This window comes from Rutidosis leptorrhynchoides, chromosome 4, assembly GCF_046630445.1.
Source record: "Rutidosis leptorrhynchoides isolate AG116_Rl617_1_P2 chromosome 4, CSIRO_AGI_Rlap_v1, whole genome shotgun sequence".
In the NCBI taxonomy this organism is placed as follows: domain Eukaryota; kingdom Viridiplantae; phylum Streptophyta; class Magnoliopsida; order Asterales; family Asteraceae; genus Rutidosis; species Rutidosis leptorrhynchoides.
The window spans coordinates 482,206,653-482,226,490 of NC_092336.1; the positions used below are offsets into that span (position 1 = coordinate 482,206,653).

General features: G+C 33.6%; 1 protein-coding gene across 1 annotated transcript; it reads right to left on the minus strand.

Annotated features, from left to right (window-relative positions):
• Window positions 1-251: 251 nt before the first annotated feature.
• On the minus strand, window positions 252-18,382 carry LOC139842345 (uncharacterized). The gene is made up of 2 exons (XM_071832495.1): window positions 18,214-18,382; window positions 252-1,117 (listed from the first exon to the last, which is right to left on the minus strand). The coding sequence occupies exons 1-2, from the start codon at window positions 18,380-18,382 to the stop codon at window positions 252-254; spliced, it is 1,035 nt and encodes a 344-aa protein (XP_071688596.1).
• Window positions 18,383-19,838: the final 1,456 nt, after the last annotated feature.

Genomic DNA, 19,838 nt, shown 5'->3' on the forward strand with positions numbered 1-19,838 from the left:
TTCTTTGTAAGAGATAGTCGACTACTTCAAAAACACGGTCGACCACGAGGTCGACCGTATTTGCATTGTAGTCGACCAACATGTAGGTCGACTAAGCATAAAAGCACTCTTTTATTGGATAAGATATATCAGATTACATACCTAACTTATTATTAAACCACAAAGACTTAAACACACGAAACAGAAAACATACAAACACACATACCTATCATCCATGACAGTTAAACACATTTAAAACTTAAAAAAAGAAGCTAATCATCACTCAAATTGTAAGTCGAGTCAAATTGTGCTGAGCATGAGTCTTCACGTTTTCCTTTCCCCTTCCCCTTTACCATCCCCTTCGGCTTTGCCTTCGTTTTTGACTTACACTTGGACTTTTGTATACCTTCAGATAGATCATAATGTGCGGTGCAAGTTGATCTAGTGTGTCCTGGTTCCAAGCAACGACTGCATTTTCTTTTAGATTTGAAATTGTCTTTGTCTTCTCCTTGGGACGGTATACGAGCAGTACTCTTCGGTCTACCTGATTGTCGTTTTGTAACTAATGGCGGTCGGACGGTTTGTAGGTGTCCTGGATCTATCCATTCAGAAATATGATCCAGCGGGTTAATGTCTTCCATGTATGCAGAATTGTACGTTTCAGTGTGGAAATACTTCTGAACGTGTGTAGTAACGTCACGTAAGACAAAATACCTTGCTACTGCCATTACATGTCCACAAGGTAGACCGGAAAACTGCCATTGTTTACATGTGCAAGTTTTATCTTGTAGATTGACTTTACCGCCTTTTTTCATATCCATTACCTCAAACTTAACTTGTGATATCGGTTTGACACTCCAAGTAAGAGACTTACGATTTCTTTTACCCAGCTTACGCTCTGCATATGGTGTGACAGGTGTTGTTAAACCATCAGCAGTGTTTCGATGTTCCCAAAACCATTGTTGAACTGAAGCTCTAAAGAATTCTAGAAGCATTGTAACAGGAAGTTTCCTCGCATGAACTGACAGCGCGTTCATGGACTCTGCACTATTAGTAGTCAGGTAAGCATACCGAACACGATCTACATGATGTCTAGACCATCCGTTGAGGCCAACAGTAGTGAGTGTACGTGTACTGTCTGGAATATGTCGTGATAGTATACTGATGTTAAGCGAGGTGTATATAAAATAGTTATTAATTTTAGCAGGAAAAACTATTAAATACGATACAATTTTACACAAGATATTTATTTATTTATAGAATGGATATACTTAAACCTTGCTACAACACTTATAGGCAGTGTACCTAATCGTACAGTAGTGTAGTTTTTAGTAAGTCCGGTTCGTTCCACAGGGAAATCTTTAAACAAAGCTCAACGCTATATTAGTTTACTTTTATAAACATACAAACATATATATAAGTAATATTATTATTATAAAGGGGGTTTTTACCGTTTAATGACCGGTTTGTCGATTTTAAAACTTTAGTCGCAGTTAAAACCTAATGTAAAATATAAAATAAATACAAGACTTAAATTAAAGCGTAAAGTAAATAACGATAATGAAATTGCGAATAATAAAAGTGCGATAAAATAAACTTACGATAATTAAAAAGTACGATAATTAAAAGTGCAATTAAATAAAATAACAATAAAAATGCGATAATTAGAAGTGCAATTAAATATAAAATAAAAGAAATTAAATATGAAATAAAAGAATTATGCTTATTTAAACTTCCGTAATCATGATGTTTGACGTGTTGATTTTAGTTTTATGCCCATGGGTTAATTGTCCTTTGTCCTGGATTATTTAATATGTCCGTCTGGTTTTTGTCCATAACAGTCCATCAGTCATAAATATAAAGTGCGAGTGTCCTCGTCAAATTATTATTATACCCGAAGTTAAATATTCCAACTAATTGGGGATTCGAATTGTAACAAGGTTTTAATACTTTGTTTAATGAATACACCAGGTTATCGACTGCGTGTAAACCAAGGTTTTACTACTTTGTTAACAATTACACCAATTACCCTTGAATGTAATTTCACCCCTGTTTTAATTATTCTAGTGGCTATTAATCCATTCCCGTGTCCGGTTAAATGAACGATTATTCGTACATATAAATACCCCGCCCATCGTGTCCGATCGAGTGTATATGGTAATTTATAGGGACGCTCAATTGTAAATCTTTATATTAACATTAACAAACTTTCATTTAGTTAAACAAATATAAAGCCCATTAATAGCCCATAGTCTAATTTCCACAAGTGTCGTTCTTTTGTTCAAACCCCAATTATGGTACAAAGCCCAATTACCCAATTTTAGTAATTAGCCCAACATCATGATTACTTCGTTTTAAATAAGCATAATAATAATTTAGCTACGAGACATTAATATAAAAAGGTTGAACATAACTTACAATGATTAAAAATAGCGTAGCGTTACACGGACAGAATTTCGACTTACACCCTTACAACATTCGCTAACATACCCTTATTATTAGAATTATAATTATAATTAAAATTAAAATTAAAATATAAATTATATATATATATATATATCGTATAGATAGAGAAGAGAGAAATAGAATATGAAAAATGATCAGAATTCGGTTTGCTTTATAGCCAGAGTTGAAATTTGGGGCTCCGCGACTCGCGGCAAAATGCTCTTCAAACTCCGCGAGTCGCGGAGAATGTATTTACAGCTCACACCCTTGGAGTTTCTCTGCCGACGGTTTTATAATATATATATATATATAATATATATATAATTAATATAATTAATTATATATTATATTATATTTATATGCATAGTTAACTTGTAATTTTTAGTCCGTTGCGTCGAGCGTTAAGAGTTGACTCTGGTCCCGGTTCCGGATTTTCGAACGTCCTTGCGTACAATTTTATATTTTGTATTTTGCGTTTTGAATCTTGTACTCTTGTAATTTCGAGACGTTTCTTATCAATAATTGGAACCTCTTTGATTGTCTTTTGTACTTTTGAGCTTTTTGGTCGTTTGCGTCTTCAATTCGTCGAATCTGTCTTTTGTCTTCACCTTTTATTATTTAAACGAATATCACTTGTAAATAGAACAATTGCAACTAAAAGCTTGTCTTTCTTGAGGAATAATGCTATGAAATATATGTTCGTTTTTAGCATTATCAAATATTCCCACACTTGAGCGTTGCTTGTCCTCAAGCAATATCGTCTTGAAATACTAGAATCACTTCTTTATTCTTCACACTTTGTACATCAGTGATTTCTATACGGCGGTATAAACAATGGTAGTAACGATATGGTTTACAGTCCCATATGACTATAAAAATTTAGATCCATTAAGGAAATTGGATCTTTATGAAAACATTTGATCTTTTGAAAATTAAATCTAGTTTTTACCCTAGATAAGTTTTTCGGGATAACCCTTTACCGGTGTTTGCAAAATATTTTTGTGGGTTTGGTGGGTTTTAAATTTGAAAATTTTAGCTCAAAACTTGCGGTTTTGTGTCACCCACTTGCTAACCTTGTATTTGGAAAGCAACACGTCCAGTTTACTTGTCCCGTATATTACCTTTCGGCAAACTACCGTCCGGTTGTAAAGGAAAGCGTTGAACAAGCAACTGTTAAGGCAATGTCCCGTGACATGCTTTTGATTATGGTCTATAACGTGTCGGACGCAATTACTATCCTTGGTAGGAGCAATAGTAAAGCTCACCCTTATAATTTTTCGGCCTGGCACAAGGTCTTGTCTTTGACCATGCTATGCAACCACCGTTCTTACGGTTGACACCCGATTTAGTTCAGGTGACCTAATGAATTCCAGGTGAATTCCTAGGATTTTACGTTCAATGGTAATGAACGCATTGAAAATAGGGTTTTCAGAAAACAAATCGGTTTATAATTTTGATCAAAATATTTTCTCGTTTAAGCTCGAGTTTAGATATCATCGAATTCCATGAGTTTGTAATTCTCAATCTTTAAGGTCAATCTCTAGGATTGAGTAATATCAGTCTTAAAAGCTGATTTTTAATTTTTAAGGAGATTATCCTTTCTGGGGATCTGATTCATTAGTCTTATCCAGCTAATTTGCATGGTGCCCCCCCCATTGTACGAGATAAATCCTTCTCATGGTTAGGATAAATCTGACCACTTGGCGACCCTGTTTAATGCTGAGGTCCGTGGATTTCCTGCTGATTTTAGTGATGACTTTTCTAGATTTTTCGTCAACCTACAGCTGGTCTGGACGACAACTTCATGACCTAAATCAAGAAGCGCGTGTCTTTTTCGGAAGACTTTACTTCCTTTTAATGATGGAATTGATTCATCATTTAGATCCATCTCTTCTTTTCTTTCATCGGGTAAAACAGTTTAGTTTAGTCCAAAGCAAAAGTATTTTCAGTTATTTGTTACAGATATATGTGACATATGTTTAAGATAACTTGGTAAATTTTCCCACACTTGGCTTTTAATTTTTCTATTTATCGTCCTCTATTCCATTTTAAATGAATTTTGACATTTTAGTTTGTTTCTTAATTTATGTCCTTTCCGAGGTAACAATAATTTCGGTGTTAAAACCTAGTTTTATCGTTCATAAATATGTATAAACATGATTTTTAATTCATTTAATTGAAAATTTTGAAAAATCGTACTAGAATTGGGTAGTCAGTATATAAGACTAGGGCTGTTCTTTTTTTATCAGAGAGCACTAGATTCTAATACAACTACTGCTTTACTAGTATTTTTAATGGTAACCAAGTGTATAAAGTAAAAAATTTTTAAAATCCGAAAGAATTTAACCCCTTCCCACACTTAAGATCTTGCAATGCCCTCATTTGCAAGAAATCAGTAACAATTTAAATTATTGAGGGTTATTTGTGTGAAAATGATTAAATTTTACCAAAGTTTCCAAATATATTGGCGTTTGTTTGCTGAATGATAAATGGTGCACATCATTTGTTCATTCCGTCTTGTTGTTATTTCACATATATTTTGCATCTTGTCGTCAAAATTAGTTGCTTTTGCTGAACTTAATGCCAGTCTTTGAAAATGCGTTGTTTTACCCTGTTGTGTACATAAGATAAACTGCAAACATATATACATATTTTTGAAGTTTGGTATATTACCCCACATTCAAAAATTATTAAAATCTAAGAATAAAAGTTAGATAATTATAAAAATGATTACAATATTAACAAAAGTATTAAACGTATCAATAATTACAAATTACAAAATAATAAAAAAATAATAAGTAAACTAAGGATGATATTGGTACCAATAGGGGTTCCAGGCATAACCATAAGTGCTATAGAATGCTTCGGCAGGGTCATACGTAGGATATGGTGGCTGCATCTCTATCGACCAAGGAGGGAAGATGGGTTTCGGTGTAGGAATATAGTTTCTACCTATATGTTGGCAATGAGCTATGATCTGGTTCTGATGAACTTGCCAATCTTCAAATGCTCTCTGTCTAGCATTTTCGTATTCCTGAGAAGCTATAAAGCTATGCATTTCTTGCATCTCATTCCCCCCTCCTACATTACCTTGTTGCTGGTTTCTCTCCACCTGTGGATGTCTACCATGGTATCGTACTGCGGCGTTATTTCGCCTCTTCAAAACTTTCGCACCATGGTATACATTTAAACCTATAGTATCGCGGGGTTCCGGCTCTTCTAGTAATAATCCCCCCCGACTTATATCCACACCGAGATATTCACCAATCAAAGTAATAAAAATACCACCTCCTATTATGCTATGTGGTCGCATCCCCCGAACCATAGCTGATAAATAATAACCCACACAATATGGTATACTTACAGCGCTCTGTGGGTCTCGAATACACATATGGTAAAACAAATCTTGTTCATTTACCTTTTCTTTGTTTTTACCCCTTTGTGTAATCGAATTAGCTAAAAACCTATGTATCACTCTTAATTCGGCTCTATCTATATCCAAATAAGAGTAATTTCCCCCTTTGAAACGGTGATGGCTTGTCATTTGACTCCACACACCGTGTGTATCAAAATTTTCATCTATCTTTCTACCGTTTAGTATCAATCCTCTACAATCGGCAGACGCTAACTCCTCAGGCGTATATATACGTAAAGCCTGAGCCATGTCCAGTAAAGACATGTGGCGCATCGAACCGCCTAACAAAAATCTAATAAAAGAACGATCGGTTAAACTAGCTACCCGATCATTCAACTCTATACTACATAACAATTCTTCACACCATACTTTATATACAGGTCTACGTATGGTGAATAAACATATCCAGTCATTAAAAGAAGAATTACCATACCTCTGTACAAGTAATTCCCTAATTGGCCCGGCCAATTCTACAGCTTCTAAGGGTCCCCATTCTATGACCCTCGGTACCTCAACAACCTTGGAATGAAGAGTATGCAAACCCCGTTGATATTTTGGATAATCTATCCAAAGTCTGTCAAATCTCAGGTTCGGGTGCAACTCTTCCAAATGCATATCGGAAAAGGTCATGACTGGATGAGGTACATCCTGCTTGTAGTAGTTATCCACCTCCTGTTGTTCCAAATTCTCAGCAGGAGCATTGCGGGCTTGGGATGAAGATTCACCCCTTTCATTCTGCAAAACACATCAAACACAATTTTTGTGCATCCAAATATGCATTAGTGTCAGCAAAATCATCAATCAAAATAATTACAATGACATTATCAATTTATATCAAACTTAAGCTTATTTTCACATTTTTATCAAATCTATACTTTTTCAAATAAGCATATACGAAAATGTTCGCCAAGTTCATAAGTATTCAACTCAAATAACATGTCAAAATAATCATTACTAGCAATCAAACAAGTCTCAAATGGCATTATCTTTCAAAAATCAAGTTCATGAATTTTAGACTTGAAAAAGTCCACTTTAATTCTCAAAATCATGTTTAGGCTCAAAGTTTGGATTATTTAACTACCTAGACATGTTACACTACTCAATTTAGCAACAATTCATGACAAAAATCGGCCATAACCTGTTTATATCAAAAAGCCCCAAATTTGCTCAAGAACACAAACCCTAGATTACTCAAAATTTGAAGTTTAAGGCTTCTAATCATGTTAAACAGCATCAATCTAGGTTATACAAGCATAATACATAAACAATTTAAGTCTAATTACACTAAAAAGCATCAAAATCAAATTGGGGAAAAAATAGCTCAAGAACATCAAATTTCGAATTAAATGGTGTATAGGTGTAGAAATTTACCGTTTTTCTTGAGTAATTCTTAGATAGCATCCTTCTCAACATGATTTTAGCAAAAAATTTGGTGATTAACGGTTAAAAATTGGGATTTTTGGGGGTGTTTTTCGTGTATTTTCGGGGTTTTTTCGCTGTGTTCTTCGCAGTGTTTTTGGGTGGGGGAGTGTACTGATCGTTCAGCTCTTTTTATTTTTTTTCTGGGTTTTGATCCCTCCGCGAGTCGCGGAGATTAACCCTCCAAACTCCGCGAGTCGCGGAGTTTGGTATATATATATTTTTTTAATAATAATCATTAACTTATTAAAACAATTAAGTAATTAATTTTAAAATTTTGTTTCCCTTGTTATTTAGGACGAGGTCGTTTCGGATCGATGTCCTAGTCCGTCCTTCGACAAAATTTTAAAATTTGTCTTTTTGTAGCGATTGTTTTAAAAACTAAGATTTTTGGTTTTTTTAATATTTTTGGCATACTTTAAATCAATAAGATTAAAAATAATGATAATAAAAGTTCTCGTCCCTCCCTCGGGTAAAGCAATTTCGGTTCAAAAACCTAGTCTTCAACTTACGACGAATTTTAAAAATCATATTCTTAACTTAATGAGATAAAGTAAATTTTTTGTTTTTAAATTCACACAACTTAAATATAAAATTCAAAATTAATATTAAAAATTCACACCAAACTCAAAATTTGAAATGCATAAAATTAAAAATTTATATTTTAAAAATTAAAAATTCACACCAAACTTAATTTAAAAATTCATATTATAAATTCATACCAAACTTATATTAATTTTTCAAATATTTATAATTTTAAAAATATTGTTTTTACAAAGTTTACAATATTAATTTAAGATTTAAATATTAATTTTAAAAACATGGTAAAAATAAATTTAAAAATCTTTTTGTCTTTTTATCCCACTTTAATCAATCAAATATTATCAAAAATATGCGCCCCTCTTTTCGGTAAAGTAATTTCGGTTCCAAGACCTAATTTAACTCATGACGAATTTTTGAAATATTTTGGGTTGATTGTTTAAAGATATTTATACCTTATAATAAACGTTAAATTTCGCAGTGATGTAATAAATTTTTGAATGATATCAATAATTTCGGTCGCCAAACCTAATTTTATTCAATATCAATTTAATACTTTTTAGCGAACAAATTAGCGTTTATTATCAAAAGGTTAAAAATAAAAATAAAAATAAAAACTGTACAGACATACCTGTGGAATAGATTTCTTAGTTATATGATCTATCCCATTCATAAGATAGTCGGTTTAATTGATTTTCCATGGCTACATAGGCGTAACCTCGAGCATTCAGTGTCTTTTCTTCTAAACATATGAACGGTCCGTCTCTGCATAAAGTAACAAATTCGGTATTTGAATAGGTTTGATTATTTGAACATTTACCTCCATGTGACCATTTTCCGCATTTGTGACATCGTTCTAGGTGTCGTGCTCTTCTTTTCGCTGCGGATTTTGATTTTCCTTTACCAAATTGTAACTTATTATCTTCGCATCTGGATTCTTTTCTAACTCCGTCCATTCTTTCTCTGATTACTGATACTATTTCACTCGGTAGTATGTCATTATTTCGTTTAGTGATCAAAGCGTGTAGCATTAGACCATGGTTTAGTTCACAGGCAGTCTTCATTTCGTAAAAACCTAAAAAAAATAAAAATTCAGAATGGGGGGAGAAGACTAGTTCTTTAGGGTCTGCTAGGGAAAGACCATTCGGGTTCCATTTTCGAGAACTACACGAAAACAGACAATCTAACTCTAACAGAAATACATATTATCCTTTAAAGACTTGATTCTCCCCACACTTAGTTAGCTGTGGTGTCGAAATTGTGATTAACTTTGTTGTCAACTTCCATCGGACCATGTATGTAATGTTTAACTCTGTGACCATTAACTTTAAATTCAATCCCATTTGAATTTATTAATTCTATCGTTCCGTATGGGAAAACTCTTTTGACTATGAATGGTCCAGACCATCTTGATTTCAATTTTCCAGGAAATAGCTTGAATCGTGAATTGAAAAGAAGAACTCTGTCTCCTTCTTTAAATTCTTTTGAACTTCTGATTCTTTTATCATGCCATTTCTTCGTTCTTTCTTTATAGATTAACGAATTTTCGTATGCTTCATGTCTTAATTCTTCTAATTCATTTAGTTGACTTAATCGTAGACGTCCGGCTTCATGTAAATCAAGATTACATGTCTTCAAAGCCCAAAATGCTTTGTGTTCAATTTCTACTGGAAGATGACATGCTTTTCCATAAACAAGTCTAAAAGGTGTGGTTCCAATTGGAGTTTTGTAGGCTGTTCTAAAAGCCCAGAGTGCATCCTCCAATTTAATGGACCATTCCTTTGGATTTGATCCTACGGTTTTCTCTAGAATACGTTTTAAAGCTCGGTTTGTATTTTCAACTTGTCCACTTGTTTGTGGATGATATGCGGTGGAGATTTTATGAGTTACTCCATATCTTTTAAGAACTTTCTCAAGTTGATTATTACAGAAATGAGTACCCCGATCACTTATTAAAGCTTTCGGTGTTCCAAACCTTGCAAAAAGACGTTTTAAAAAGTTGACTACAACTCGTGCATCGTTAGTTGGGAGAGCTTGTGCTTCCGCCCATTTAGATACATAATCAATGGCTACGAGTATATATAGATTATTATGAGATTTTGGAAATGGACCCATAAAGTCAATACCCCAAATGTCAAATACTTCACATACTTGGATGACATTTTGTGGCATTTCATCACGTTGACTTATTTTTCCGGCCCTTTGACATGCATCACAGGATTTGCAAAGAAGGTGTGCGTCTTTGTAAATTGTAGGCCAATAGAATCCAGCTTCATAAACTTTTCTTGCTGTCAGTTGAGGCCCATAATGCCCTCCTGTTGGTCCTGTGTGACAATGGTTTAAGATTTGATTGGCTTCATCTCCAAATACACATCGGCGTATTATTCCATCGGGACAACTTTTAAACAGATGTGGATCTTCCCAGAAATAGTGTTTTATATCACTGAAGAATTTCTTTCGTCTTTGGTACGATAATCCTTTTTCAAGGAATCCACAAACTAAGTAGTTTGCATAGTCTACAAACCATGGGATTTCTTTATAATCTATCTTCAATAGATATTCATCAGGAAAGTTGTCTTGTATGGCCGATTCATTTAGAACTTCTAATTCGGGATTTTCAAGACGAGAAAGATGATCAGCGGCGAGATTTTCTGCTCCTCTTTTATCTCGGATTTCAATATCAAACTCTTGTAAGAGTAAGATCCAACGGATTAATCTTGGTTTAGCATCTTGTTTTGAAAATAGGTATCTAAGAGCAGAATGGTCGGTATAGACCACCGTTTTTGCTAGAACGAGATATGATCGAAATTTGTCAAAAGCAAAGACAATAGCAAGGAGTTCTTTTTCAGTAGTTGTATAGTTCGTTTGTGCTCCTTGTAATGTCTTACTAGCATAATATATAGGTTGAAATCGTTTTTCAATCCTTTTGTCCTAAAACGGCTCCCATTGCAAAATCACTTGCATCGCACATTAGTTCAAATGGTAGATTCCAATTTGGTGTTATCATGATCGGTGCATTAGTGAGTTTCTCTTTAAGAATATTAAAAGATTTGATACACTCATCTGAAAAGATGAATGGAGCATCCTTTTCTAGGAGTTTATTCATAGGAGTGGCAATTTTAGAAAAATCTTTTATGAAACGTCGGTAAAAACCGGCATGCCCTAGAAAACTCCTAACTCCTCTAACATTGGTGGGATGTGGAAGTTTAGCAATTACATCTACTTTAGCTCTATCCACTTCAATTCCTTCTTTTGAAATTTTATGTCCAAGAACGATGCCTTCTTTAACCATGAAATGGCATTTCTCCCAATTAAGTACTAGATTTGATTGTTCGCATCTAATTAGCATTCGTTCCAGATTAACTAGACATGATTTAAATGTATCACCGAAGACTGAAAAGTCATCCATGAATACTTCCATGCATTCTTCTATCATGTCGTGAAAAATCGCCATCATACACCTTTGAAAGGTTGCAGGGGCGTTACAAAGTCCAAATGGCATTCTTTTTTAAGCAAAAGTACCATAAGGGCACGTGAATGTGGTTTTCTCTTGATCTTCGGGTGCTATTGGAATTTGAAAATATCCTGAAAACCCATCTAGAAAACAATAGTAACTATTTCCGGCTAATCTTTCCAACATTTGATCTATGAAAGGTAAGGGAAAGTGATCTTTTCTGGTGGCGTCATTTAATTTTCTATAATCAATACATACACGCCATCCTGTTACAGTCCTAGTAGGAATAAGCTCATTTTTCTCATTTGTAATGACAGTCATGCCACCCTTCTTAGGCACGCATTGAACTGGGCTTACCCATGGACTATCAGAGATTGGATAAATTAAACCTGCATCTAACAGTTTAATAATCTCTTTCTTAACTACATCTTGCATATTAGGATTTAGTCTTCGTTGGCGTTGCACATACGTTTTATGACCTTCTTCCATAAGGATTTTATGTGTGCAATACGAAGGACTTATTCCTTTAATATCATGAATCTTCCATGCAATGGCTGGTTTATGAGCTTTCAACACAGAAATGAGTTGTGATTTCTCATTTTCAGTAAGAGAAGACGATATTATTACAGGTAATTCAGATTCACCATGTAAATAAGCGTATTCCAAATGGTTTGGAAGTGGCTTTAACTCTAATTTCGGAGGTTCTTCTATCGATGATTTATATCGATATCTGTCTTCTTCTGTTAGCATTTGAATTTCTTCTGTTGTTGGTTCATATCCATTAGCTATAAGTGTAGCTAACATTTCAGCTTCATTAATTGGTTTATTACCTTCTCCTAAAGAACATTCTCCTGTTTCTTGTAATTCTGGAAATTCTTCTAATAATTCTGCATGTGCATCTATAGTTTGAATATAATAACATGTATCATCTGCAGATTGTGGTTGTTGCATTGCTCTATCAACTGAAAAGGTAACACTCTCATCCTCTATACTTAGGGTCAGTTTCTTACCGAACACGTCTATCATTGCTTTAGCCGTGTTTAAGAATGGTCTTCCTAATATGAGAGGAACTTGAGAATCTTCTTCCATGTCCAAGACAACAAAATCTACTGGAAATACTAAAGTACCAACTTTAACTAGCATGTTCTCCATTATCCCTCTAGGATATTTTATTGATCGATCGGCTAGTTGTATGCTTATTCTTGTTGGTTTCAATTCTCCAAGGTCTAGTTTAGCGTATAGTGAATACAGCATTAGATTTATACTAGCACCTAAGTCTGCCAATGCTTCTATTGAACTAAGACTACCCAGAAAACATGGAATTGTGAAACTTCCTGGATCAGATAGTTTTTCTGGTATCTTATTCAACAGCACTGCTGAACAATTAGCATTCATAGTAATAGCCGAGAGTTCTTCCATTTTCTTTCTATTTGAGATTAGATCTTTCAAGAATTTAGCATATCTTGGCATTCCTGAAATCACATCAATGAAAGGAAGATTTACATTTATCTGTTTAAACATATCCAAGAATTTGGATTGCTCGGCTTCAAGTTTTTCTTTCTTCATTTTACTCGGGTAAGGAAGTGGTGGTTGGTATGGTTTAACATAAGGTTTATCCTTAACTGTGTTATCTTCATTATCCTTTTCAACTACCGGTTCTTTTTCCTTATCTTGATCAGGTTGTGGTTCTTGTGGAGTAGGAATAGTTTCATCAGAAGTTACAGGTATTTCCGGTGGTTTAAGTGTTGTACCACTTCTTGTGGTAATGGCTTTAGCTGTTTCATTCCGGGGGTTAGCATTTGTATCACTAGGTAGACTTCCCGGTTTTCTTTCACCTATTAACCTTGCTAGGTTACTTACTTCTTGTTCCAGATTTTGAATAGAAGCTTGTTGATTTCTAAATGCTTGAGCATTTTGATCATTGGTTTGTTTCTGAGATGTGAAAAACTGTGTTTGAGTTTCAACTAGCTTCGTCATCATATCTTCTAAATTCGGCTTTTTATCATCGGTTTGTTGTGGTGGTTTGTTTTGAAAATTCGGTCTTTGCTGATTGTAAGTATTATTGGATACTTGTTGATTGCTAGGACCTTGTTGGTTGTTGTATGGAATATTTCGGTTATAATTCTGGTTTTGATTGTAAATCGGTCTTGGCGGTTGATAATTATTCTGATAATTATTTCCAGGCCTTTGGTTTATGTATGAAATATTCTCTCTTTGTTCCATTGTTAATTCAATACTGAGACAATCTTTTGTCAAATATGGTCCTCCACACTGCTCACAACTAATTCGTATTGAGTGAATATCTTTAGTCATCTTTTCCATTCGTCTCTCCACAGCATCTATCTTTGCGGAAATGGAATCTAAGTCATGACTAGAATCGGCTCTAGCTGCTTTAGATGATCTAATGATATCTTTTTCTTGGTGCCACTCATGTGAGTGGGAAGCAGTGTTATCAATAATTTTGTAAGCATCAGTTTCGGTTTTCTTCATAATAGAACCACCAGCTGCTATATCTATGTCTTTCCTTGTAGTGATGTCGCATCCTTGGTAGAATATTTGTACTATTTGACAGGTGTCTAAACCATGTTGCGGACATCCTCTTAACAACTTTCCATATCTTGTCCACGCCTCATATAGAGTTTCATTTGGTTTCTATGTGAACGTAACAATTTCTGCTTGAAGTCTTACGGCTTTAGATGCAGGAAAGAATTGTTTAAGAAATTTGTCAACTAAAACGTCCCATGTATCAATCGCCCCTTCAGGTAACGATTCCAACCAATCTTTGGCTTCTCCCTTTAAAGTCCAGGGAAATAACATGAGATATATCTGTTCATCCTCCACTTCTCGTATTTTAAATAGTGTGCAGATCCTATTAAAGGTACGTAGATGTTCATTTGGATCTTCCTTCGGCGCACCACTAAATTGGCATTGATTAGTCACCATGTGTAGAATTTGTCCTTTGATTTCATAATCTGGCGCATTAATGTCTGGATGAGTAATTGCGTGACCTTGGCCAGTGCGTTTAGCTCTCATTCGGTCTTCCATACTTAAAGGTTCCAGATTCTCCATAATTGAATTTGTTGAATCGGTATCACTAGATGATTCTGATTTAATGGTTCGTTCCTCAACAATCTCTGTTTGAATGATTGGTGGTTCCGGAGGAAAGTTTAATGGTTCAGGATCTACGAACCGTTCCTGAATATTCTCTGGATTCTCAATTGTGAGGTTGGGTTCAAAAAATGGATTATCGGAAATTTGAACTGAAGTACTTGGTCGACTGGATGACGATTCTAAAGAAAAATCAACGGCAGTTATATTTGCTAAATGTCTTGATCTAGTTACAGGTGGTGAACGTACAAAAGGTGATGAACGTCTTGCTCGGTGCATTCACTGAATATCCTATTAGTTTTAAAAAGGAAAGAAAAATTATAATAAGTTATCCAATCAATAGACTTTTCTGATTTTGCCCACGTTTCGAATAGCCAAAAGATGCAGCAGAGGGGCAGGATTCGTTTGGTCTCAATATAATTGAGGACTGTTTGGCTCCAATAACCCGGTCCACGTACAAATCCAACTATTACTACGAACCAGAAAATTTTGATGTCTATTAATTTAACCACTTAAAATAAATTTTCGTAATTTTAAGAAATTTAGATAAGAAGTAGAATAAAAATCTATGTCCTAAAACTAGAATAGCGAGAAATAAGAAAGAAAAAGAGTTCGTCGAAAAAGATCGAAAAAGAAAAAAAAATGGTTGAAAAATAAAAGGTGACGGAAAAATAAAAGAAACTTATAAAAACTTAAAAATACTTAACTAACCTAACCTTATTACTACAACTAACTTAAAATTATAATCGCAAATTGAAATTACTAATTGGAATGACAATTGGTACATAGTAAAAGTCTTCTAAAAATATTAAAGCTTACAGGAAAAACTAAATTTCAAATGGAAATAACTTAAAAAGAAACTAAAACTTAAAAAGGCGTCGCAAAACTCTAAAGCACCTAAATCTTAGTCTAAAGAAAAAGCACTTAAGGAATTCTACGGCAAAGCCTAAAAATCTAGGAGTAAAAATAACTATAGCAAAAACTAAGTTTAAAATTAAATATAAGCTAAAAATACAAAAGTTATGCTACCACGATTAAAAAGGGACAAAATATAAAAATATACAAAAAGTTGTAAAAAGTACAATTTTTATAAAAATATTATTTTTATATTATTTATTTAATAAAACTACTAATTTTACAATTTAATTAAACTAATTAATACTAAATAAAACAAATTAAATAAAAAGTAAATCTTAAAATAAAACTAATAATAATAATAATAATAATAATAATTAGGGTAAAATAATAATAATAATAATTAATAATCCGTAATAAATGCTGAATTAGGGTTCTGTCTCGTGTCAGAGCATCTCCGCGAGTCGCGGCAATTATTGCATCAAACCCCGCGAGTCGCGGGGTTCCAGAATTCAGCTGACAGGTTTGAATTTTTACGCGTTTTTCTTTATTTATTTTTTTTTATTTTCTGTTTTCTATTTTTAAATAAATAAAAGATTTTAAAATAAAACTTATATTTTTATAAACTAAAATAAAAATAAAGAAACTTATAAAACTTAAATATTTAACAAAATCTTAAAAATACTTATATTTTTGTTTTTCTTTTTATATTTTTCGAATATTTAAAACGTATTTTTACAAAACGAATTTTAATAAAAGTAAACAAAATTTTTTATTTTTTTTTTATATATTAGCGTTGCGCTTCCGGCTTTTAAGATATTCCCCGGCAGCGGCGCCAAAAATTACTTGATGTTAAGCGAGGTGTATATAAAATAGTTATTAATTTTAGCAGGAAAAACTATTAAATACGATACAATTTTACACAAGATATTTATTTATTTATAGAATGGATATACTTAAACCTTGCTACAACACTTATAGGCAGTGTACCTAATCGTACAGTAGTGTAGTTTTTAGTAAGTCCGGTTCGTTCCACAGGGAAATCTTTAAACAAAGCTCAACGCTATATTAGTTTACTTTTATAAACATACAAACATATATATAAGTAATATTATTATTATAAAGGGGGTTTTTACCGTTTAATGACCGGTTTGTCGATTTTAAAACTTTAGTCGCAGTTAAAACCTAATGTAAAATATAAAATAAATACAAGACTTAAATTAAAGCGTAAAGTAAATAACGATAATGAAATTGCGAATAATAAAAGTGCGATAAAATAAACTTACGATAATTAAAAAGTACGATAATTAAAAGTGCAATTAAATAAAATAACAATAAAAATGCGATAATTAGAAGTGCAATTAAATATAAAATAAAAGAAATTAAATATGAAATAAAAGAATTATGCTTATTTAAACTTCCGTAATCATGATGTTTGACGTGTTGATTTTAGTTTTATGCCCATGGGTTAATTGTCCTTTGTCCTGGATTATTTAATATGTCCGTCTGGTTTTTGTCCATAACAGTCCATCAGTCATAAATATAAAGTTCGAGTGTCCTCGTCAAATTATTATTATACCCGAAGTTAAATATTCCAACTAATTGGGGATTCGAATTGTAACAAGGTTTTAATACTTTGTTTAATGAATACACCAGGTTATCGACTGCGTGTAAACCAAGGTTTTACTACTTTGTTAACAATTACACCAATTACCCTTGAATGTAATTTCACCCCTGTTTTAATTATTCTAGTGGCTATTAATCCATTCCCGTGTCCGGTTAAATGAACGATTATTCGTACATATAAATACCCCGCCCATCGTGTCCGATCGAGTGTATATGGTAATTTATAGGGACGCCCAATTGTAAATCTTTATATTAACATTAACAAACTTTCATTTAGTTAAACAAATATAAAGCCCATTAATAGCCCATAGTCTAATTTCCACAAGTGTCGTTCTTTTGTCCAAACCCCAATTATGGTACAAAGCCCAATTACCCAATTTTAGAAATTAGCCCAACATCATGATTACTTCGTTTTAAATAAGCATAATAATAATTTAGCTACGAGACATTAATATAAAAAGGTTGAACATAACTTACAATGATTAAAAATAGCGTAGCGTTACACGGACAGAATTTCGACTTACACCCTTACAACATTCGCTAACATACCCTTATTATTAGAATTATAATTAAAATTAAAATTAAAATATAAATTATATATATATATATATATCGTATAGATAGAGAAGAGAGAAATAGAATATGAAAAATGATCAGAATTCGGTTTGCTTTATAGCCAGAGTTGAAATTTGGGGCTCCGCGACTCGCGGCAAAATGCTCTTCAAACTCCGCGAGTCGCGAAGAATGTATTTACAGCTCACACCCTTGGAGTTTCTCTGCCGACGGTTTTATAATATATATATATAATATATATATAATTAATATAATTAATTATATATTATATTATATTTATATGCATAGTTAACTTGTAATTTTTAGTCCGTTGCGTCGAGCGTTAAGAGTTGACTCTGGTCCCGGTTCCGGATTTTCGAACGTCCTTGCGTACAATTTTATATTTTGTATTTTGCGTTTTGAATCTTGTACTCTTGTAATTTCGAGACGTTTCTTATCAATAATTGGAACCTCTTTGATTGTCTTTTGTACTTTTGAGCTTTTTGGTCGTTTGCGTCTTCAATTCGTCGAATCTGTCTTTTGTCTTCACCTTTTATTATTTAAACGAATATCACTTGTAAATAGAACAATTGCAACTAAAAGCTTGTCTTTCTTGAGGAATAATGCTATGAAATATATGTTCGTTTTTAGCATTATCATATACCATAGTGGTGATCAAAATCAGATTTTCTATACGCTTTGCACATTTTCCAGTAGTGCCACTCGTAACTTTTAACCCTTTTAGACACACTTTTGAGGTTTCCCAACAAATGTCTAGCACATAGTGCATGAAATACTTCTGGAAATACAATTGATATGCCAGCGGCTATTGCAGGTGCCCTGTCAGATATAATGGTAAGATTATCAATACAACACCCCGAAGACTGTAGAGAGTCTCTTAGATTACCAAAAAACCTTGTCCAATGATCAGTGGTCTCTCCTGCTCCAATACCGTAGGCTAATGGAAGGATTCCATTGTTAGCATCCATAGCGACAACAATCAAGTTAGTCCCCAAGTAACGACTTTTTAAATGAGCCCCATCGACTATGATTACTGGTCGTGCATAGTTAACAAACGAACGTGTCTACATATAAAAGTATTGGAAAATTGTTGATGAATACGAGTTAAATTAATAAGTAAATGAAGAGAGCATTAAACATACCGCTGCACCAATGGACATGTAACTCATAACAAATCTGCCTTCGTTGTCTGTTCGAATGTTGGTTGCACTAACTGGGTTAGACAATCTAAGAATATATAAATAATTAGGTAGTACTTGAAAGGAATCTTTAAGACTACCCCTCAACATCTCAATTGCGTAATATTTGGCTTTCCATGCTTGGTGGTATGATAGACTAATTTTAAATCACGCAGACATATCAGTCCTGATATCATTCGGTCGATAGACACGACCTTCTTGTTTCATCACCTCTTTCAGTATATTCCCTAGGACCTTCTTGGTGGCATGCCTATTGTTTGGAAGAATTTGCGTATTTGAGCAGGTGTGTAGATCATTCAACTTCCGTACTTGAAAGTTGTTGCTATCTTGTATACACCTAGCAGTAATTTGCCATGAACAATTTGGTGATATGCATGTAGCTGTATACCTTAATTTGTCTGAGTACTTTGGTTTTATCTGGAACCCTTCAGTAACACACTTTGTACGTAATTGCATAAGAAAATCTTCCTTGTTTTCGAAAGTCTGATTCAATTTAACTAGATCCGAGGTTTCATAGATTGTCATTGATCTAGGTTTCATTTCGGGTTGGGTGTTAGACAGTAACGGTGGCATGTTCCAAAATATATCATCTGGTTGGGGATTATACTTAATTGGCTGGTCATAAGTTGATTTTTGATCGACGTATTCATCTTCGTATTCATCATCACTATCAGGAACATCATCCTCATCAACTATGTAGTTAGAAAAAGGGTGTTTTATTGGTTTGACTGGATTCACATTTTCCATATCATCATGCTCGAATTCGCTTTGATCAGATGTAGGTAGGTCAACGATGTAAGGATCTTCCTTTTCTTCAACTTGTGGTTGTTTTGGGTTCAACATATTGGTGTATTGTATTTGTTGGTTGATTTCATCTGTAGTTTGAGTATGTAAGTTGAACTGATTTACAGATTGATTTTGTAGGTTGAAATGATTTGTGTATGGATGTGTATGGTTGTACTGATCATTGTACGAGTGGTGTAGGTTGAATTGATTGTCAGTTTGGTGTTCTAGGTATTACTGATTGATGGATGACTGTTGTAGGTTGAACTGATTATTGTATGGATGTTGTAGGTTGAACTGATTATTGTATGGATGTTGTAGGTTGAACTGATTATTGGATGGATGATGTAGGTTGAATTGATTATTGGATGGATGATGTAGGTTGTACTGATTATTGTAAGGATGTTGTAGGTTGAACTGATTATTGGTCGGATGTTGTAGG

Coding starts and splice junctions, on each gene's coding strand:
- LOC139842345 (XM_071832495.1), bottom strand. CDS start 18,382: ATGGATGCTAACAATGGAATCCTTCCATTAGCCTACGGTATTGGAGCA. Junction 1,118..18,213: donor GGCACCTGCAATAGCCGCTG/GCATATCAATTG, acceptor GACATATTCCAG/ACAGTACACGTACACTCACT.